The sequence below is a fragment of the Neoarius graeffei genome, chromosome 14 (assembly GCF_027579695.1).
Source record: "Neoarius graeffei isolate fNeoGra1 chromosome 14, fNeoGra1.pri, whole genome shotgun sequence".
Lineage (NCBI taxonomy): Eukaryota > Metazoa > Chordata > Actinopteri > Siluriformes > Ariidae > Neoarius > Neoarius graeffei.
Genome location: NC_083582.1, coordinates 16,430,870 through 16,436,260, shown reverse-complemented (window position 1 = coordinate 16,436,260; position 5,391 = coordinate 16,430,870). Strand labels below are relative to the sequence as shown.

Sequence of the window (5,391 nt, the reverse complement as noted above, 5' to 3'; positions counted from 1 at the left end):
TCATGAAACTTTCAAGATAGATGGGCATTGGTCACAAATAGAACCTCCAACGTTTTGAGGGTCATCCGGTCAAGGTCACCAAAAAGGTCAAAATCGTTTTTGTTGTGGCTACTGTCTCATATAGAGGCACCTACTAACAATTTTTGGTTCCCAGAACGTTCCTGGAACACGAGCCTTTGGTTCCAGTTTGGTTCCGGCTACGTTCCCCGAAAGTCATTTTTGGTTCTGTTTAGATTGTCACTTGGTTGGCAGGAAAGTTTAATTTTGGTTCCCAGAACGTTACTCATGTGGTTCCCATTTGGTTCCCTCACCGTTCTCACACCGTCCCTTTATCCTTGTTCATGTCATGTTTGTTCCCTCAACGTTTCCATATCGTTCCCATAACCTTGTTGGTTACATGTTTGGTTCCCTAGACATGCTCCTGATGTTCCTCCAACCTTGTTTATTATGTGTTGGTTCCCACAAGGTTCCCCTACAACATTCTAGTAACCTCGTTGGTTACATATTTGGTTCCCTCAGTGTTCCCCCAATGTTCTTTCCCTCACCATAATGTCATATTTCTGTAGTATGTAATTCATTGTAAAAGTTTTGGTTGCATGACAACTATTTACTTCAGAACATATAAGCAGTGATGAATGACCAGGAAAATGTTGCAGGACTAGAAAGTTTAATAGAAAAAAATATCAAGAATACAACATTGGTAAGGACATCAGCAACACAGTGCAACATTATTATACATTATAAAACATCTGACAACTATAGACAATTATGAAAACTATTTCTTAATAAAATACAATAAAGGCAAAAAATAAGAAAAATTTTAGAAATGCCAAAAACGGGTGCATGTGCATAGAAGTTGGTGTACGTCTTCAATCTTGAGGACCAGCTGACCTAAAAAGAATAAGAAACAAAATGTTTAACACCAACTTAGTGCCAACGTTTCATTTAATTATTGTGAATATTCAGCGATTGATAAAAGACTTAAGTTTAATTTACCGTCTGTGTGGTGCAAACTTCAGTGCATGCCCAATGCACTCCTCAATATCAGCTACCTTCTTGCCAGGGAAGTTCTGCATGCAGGCCTCTACAAATAGAAGTAAAAAAAAAAAAAAGTTACACATTTAAATCTCAGTCAAACTTGGCATAACACTGATTTGAAAAATGTATGAACACTTACCCGTTATAATTTTGCAAAGGGTTAAGTTCTAGAAAGGCTTTTTTGCTCTCCTCCCCCTCAGGCTGTACTGCGCCAGGACATTGGTAGCCACCTGGCGTAGAATGCGACGAATGGCTGCCCCCAGATTCGCCCCTCCCAGGCTTTCAAGGAAACGTTTCTACAAAAAAAAAAAAAAAAAAAAAACAAGAAAAACATAAGTATACAATGAAAATGAATTTGGAGAGCTTATGTGGTCTACTTTCATTAGCCAAATCAATACATTACCAATGACAATTTATTTCATATATTATTATGTCCAATTAATTACCATTTGGTTCCTTCTTTCTGGTTGAGCCAGACTCCTGTCTAGCTCCTCCACTGTGCTGCATAGGCCCAACAGCACATCTTCCTGCAGAGGAGGCTGAGGCGGGTTCGAGACCACAGCAGCCTCCAATGTCTCTGACTTCCTCTCCATACCCTCCATCCTCCTTTCCATAGCCTCCATCCTCCTCTCCATAGCCTCCATTCTCCTAGTCATTCGCCCCATGTGCTCTTCCATGGCTAGGTACATTTGTGATAGAATTCATTTTAGTTTTTGAACATAATATACTTGTCATATGTGAAAATGTGTGTATATAGTACTTACTTCTTTTTGTGTCATCCGTCGTCCTCAATAGGAGCCTCTTTCGTTCCTCCAGGACTACAGGTAGAATTGAGATGAAATTCATTTTAGTTTTATACCCAATACACTTTTCCTGTGTGAACACCAACTTAGTGTGTATGAAGTACTTACGCCTTATTATGGCAGCCATGCCTGAAGCCCCCTCCTCTTCGCCATGGGTCATTCCTGAAGTTCTTGAAAAGAAAATTGTTAGTGTTTGCTTTCTTGGTTAAGAACTTGTAATCAGATAGTAAATATAAAATTCAAAGCAAATGTACCCTCAACTGGGTTGGATGATGTTTGTTCCTCAATGTATGACTCTTCCAATGTCCGACGGCTGGGTGCTGGACTGACATGGGTTGAGGGACTGCTGCTGTCCTGCTCTGAGCTGCTGAACGAACTTGTTGGCTCTGCCATGAACTCAGGCTGTTCTTCAATCTTCGCCGGTTGTATCTCTGGCATGTGTTGAGGTCCATTATGTTGTTGCTCTGCTTCTTGCAGAGCCTGGCCTGTCCTTGCTGCATCTCGCGCAGCCTGCTCTTCCCTGCTTGCTGCATCTCATGCAGACTCCTCTGCCCTGTTTGCTGCATCTCCTGCATCCAGCTGGGCACGCACCAGTGCTCGCACATTCAACACCTCTCGCCGTGCCCTCTTCCATTCCTTTGTGTAGATCTGTCTGGCCAACCTCTTTGAACTCATTGGCTGCAATGCAATACCATGCAAACAATGTGTACCTGTTGCAATGAAAAGTGGGGAAAATTTAAATACAACATTACAACAACAACATAAATTTAAGCACAGTGTTTCAGTTTACAACCATACTTGCACTTGACAAAAATACACACAGGATTAAAACTGGGGATGAGGTAAGAATGCGTGAGACAAACATAACAGTAGCATTGCATTCAATCGAGCAGGAAAGCAAAACAAATGTGTAACAAAAGAATGGTCTGTTGCAGAATATTATATATATATATATATATATATATATATATATATATATATATATATATATATATATAAATATTCTGCAATTACTTGTTGGCAACTTGTGTCTGCGGCTGGGACTACAATGGATGCATTGTCAACGACTTAACTATAATCAATGGAATTAGCTACACCAGAAAAGGCAGCACAGAGAACATTCTAAAAATAACCCATTATTTTTCAACTTCATGTATTTTGACTCAACTTGACTAAGCGTAGCGCACCACATCCAGTGAAGCTCCAGCCTGAGACAGTGTATATAAACTAGCCTTTAACCACAATAAAATGAATCTTACCTTTTCAAGAGTGAATCCCAGTCGTGTAGTCAAGTAGAATCCAAAGCTTTGTTGTCAAAGTAGAAGCTGTTGAAGCAAAAGGTGCTCTCTGCGTCCGAAGATAGCAGGAATTAATTCTGTTCATTGCGATCAACCCAATTATCCATGTCTTCACAGCCACACCCCCACCACGTCAGGCAACCTGGTGGCCAATCAGCAGTCTATGTTCATTTCAAATTGAGGGCGGTTGTTGCGATACAAACGTTTAGATAGTAAAATGTTAACAAATGACTTCCATAGAACCCTCTCATGATATAAAACTACCACATTCTAAAAATACATTTCTATTTTCTACCCACATAGCCTACCGCATAAAGTTTGCAACAACAACCATTTATTCTAGTAAATATAGAGGCAGATATCCCTTATGCGAAAACAATACATTTTTTTCTTGCGGCAGGACAGCAGTGTTTCCTGTCCACGAAATTGCCCTCTGCATTAAAGTACAGAGCCGTTGCAGTATGCCGTTTATTTTTATCCAAACTATAGCATTTACTGCACTAACACTGTAGTAATTCTGTTCTGCACTACAGCATTACTCTAGTAATAACAATTCACTGTAGTGCAGAGTTTGATTCTTTCCATAAAGGATGGCATCATGGTAGCTAACATGCTAAATAAATGGCTGTACTATCGACATACCTTCAGTTGATCTTGCTGTAGGCGTAAGGTGAAACGTTTTCAAATAGATGCATGCTGAATTGCTGTGCCATTAGACTTTTCGTTTAGTGTACAGGGGGAAAAAAAACCTCTGCAAAAACGTAAACATCCAGTTGTCCTCTCATTTCCAATGAGCTCTCTAACCATAGCTATTACAGGACGTGACATCACACACACGCGAGGCAGTCTTAAAGGCATACCGCATATTTTGTAGATTAATAATTTCAGTCCACTGCTACAATAATATGCCGTTGTGTACGTTAACTCATGAGTTATATGGCAATCTATTGAATTTGCAAAGTGTTGCTGTAGCAGCTTTGTCAGTTACAAAAACAAAAACTGGTTGAACCAGTTTCCAAAAGCCAGAATGCACACACAATGGCTTTAATAGCCCAGCCATTTCATGTGCCTCTGAATGGCTGTCATTAGCAAGTAGGCTAAGCTTAATTGCTCTTGGTCTAGTTTTTTGTGTGAATTTAAAACTCAGTTTGGAATACTTATTGAGACATCTACATTTTATTTTTTATTGTAGTCTACTTGACTTAATACAACTTGCGACATATATACTTATTTTATTGTAGCGTACTTTACTCTTTCTATTTCAGCTTTGGTTCAATTAATGTGCTATAAAAACAATGAATGGAGAAACAATGAATGAAGGCTGCACCACAGACCTAAAATGAACTAGACTGGCAGCGCCTGTTCTAAACACTAGGTGGAAACTGGACGCCATCTTACCCCAGACTAATGGCCCTTTTCCACTACCCTTTTTCAGCTCACTTCAGCTTGCTTCAGCTCACTTCAGCCCGACACGGCTCGCGTTTCGACTACCAAAAACCAGCACGACTCAGCTCGTTTCAGCCCTGCTTAGCCCCTAAAACTCGCACCATTTTGGAGTGGGGCTGAAGCGAGCCAAGCCGTGCCGAGTGAGGTTGGGGGCGTGAGCAGACACTCCCCTGTGCACTGATTGGTGAGGAGGAGTGTCCTCACATGCCCACACACGCCCCGCGAGCGCGCTGGGATCTGTAAACACCGCAAACCCGGAAGGAGAATAATTACGAATTACGAGAATTTCTGAAGCCTTATGCGCCTCGCCTCATCTATACGCTCTTGCCAGTATCTGTCCGCGTTGTCGGTGACAACAAGCCACAGCACCAAGACCAGCCACACTAACAACTCCATGTCCTCCATGTTTATTGTTTACTATTCGGGTCGTGGGGGTGGCACGGTGGTGTAGTGGTTAGCACTGTCGCCTCACAGCAAGAAGGTCCTGGGTTCGAGCCCCGGGGCCGGCGAGGGCCTTTCTGTGTGGAGTTTGCATGTTCTCCCCGTGTCCGCATGGGTTTCCTCCGGGTGCTCCGGTTTCCCCCACAGTCCAAAGACATGCAGGTTAAGTTAACTGGTGACTCTAAATTGACCGTAGGTGTGAATGGTTGTCTGTGTCTATGTGTCAGCCCTGTGATGACCTGGCGACTTGTCCAGGGTGTACCCCGCCTTTCGCCCGTAGTCAGCTGGGATAGGCTCCAGCTTGCCTGCGACCCTGTAGAAGGATAAAAGCGGCTAGAGATAATGAGATGAGATTCGGGTCGTGA

The 5,391-nt window shown here is 42.1% G+C and overlaps 1 protein-coding gene across 1 annotated transcript; it reads right to left on the bottom strand.

The window, feature by feature from the left end:
* Positions 1–697: 697 nt before the first annotated feature.
* Positions 698–4,532, bottom strand: LOC132897490 (uncharacterized). The gene is made up of 9 exons (XM_060938763.1): positions 3,782–4,532; positions 3,101–3,281; positions 2,096–2,551; positions 1,950–2,003; positions 1,803–1,856; positions 1,485–1,717; positions 1,178–1,334; positions 997–1,084; positions 698–891 (listed from the first exon to the last, which is right to left on the bottom strand). Exons 3-7 carry the CDS (start codon positions 2,277–2,279, stop codon positions 1,206–1,208), a joined length of 654 nt encoding a protein of 217 aa, XP_060794746.1. The 5' UTR covers positions 2,280–2,551; positions 3,101–3,281; positions 3,782–4,532; the 3' UTR covers positions 698–891; positions 997–1,084; positions 1,178–1,205.
* Between the last annotated feature and the right edge of the window lie 859 nt (positions 4,533–5,391).

Bases quoted from the DNA above. Each gene is read 5' to 3' on its own strand.
- LOC132897490 (XM_060938763.1), bottom strand. From the start codon at position 2,279: ATGCCAGAGATACAACCGGCGAAGATTGAAGAACAGCCTGAGTTCATG. The intron at 1,857-1,949 runs GTAAGTACTTCA...TTCTACCTGTAG, and splicing joins CATGGCTGCCATAATAAGGC to TCCTGGAGGAACGAAAGAGG. The intron at 1,718-1,802 runs GTAAGTACTATA...AAATGTACCTAG, and splicing joins GACGGATGACACAAAAAGAA to CCATGGAAGAGCACATGGGG.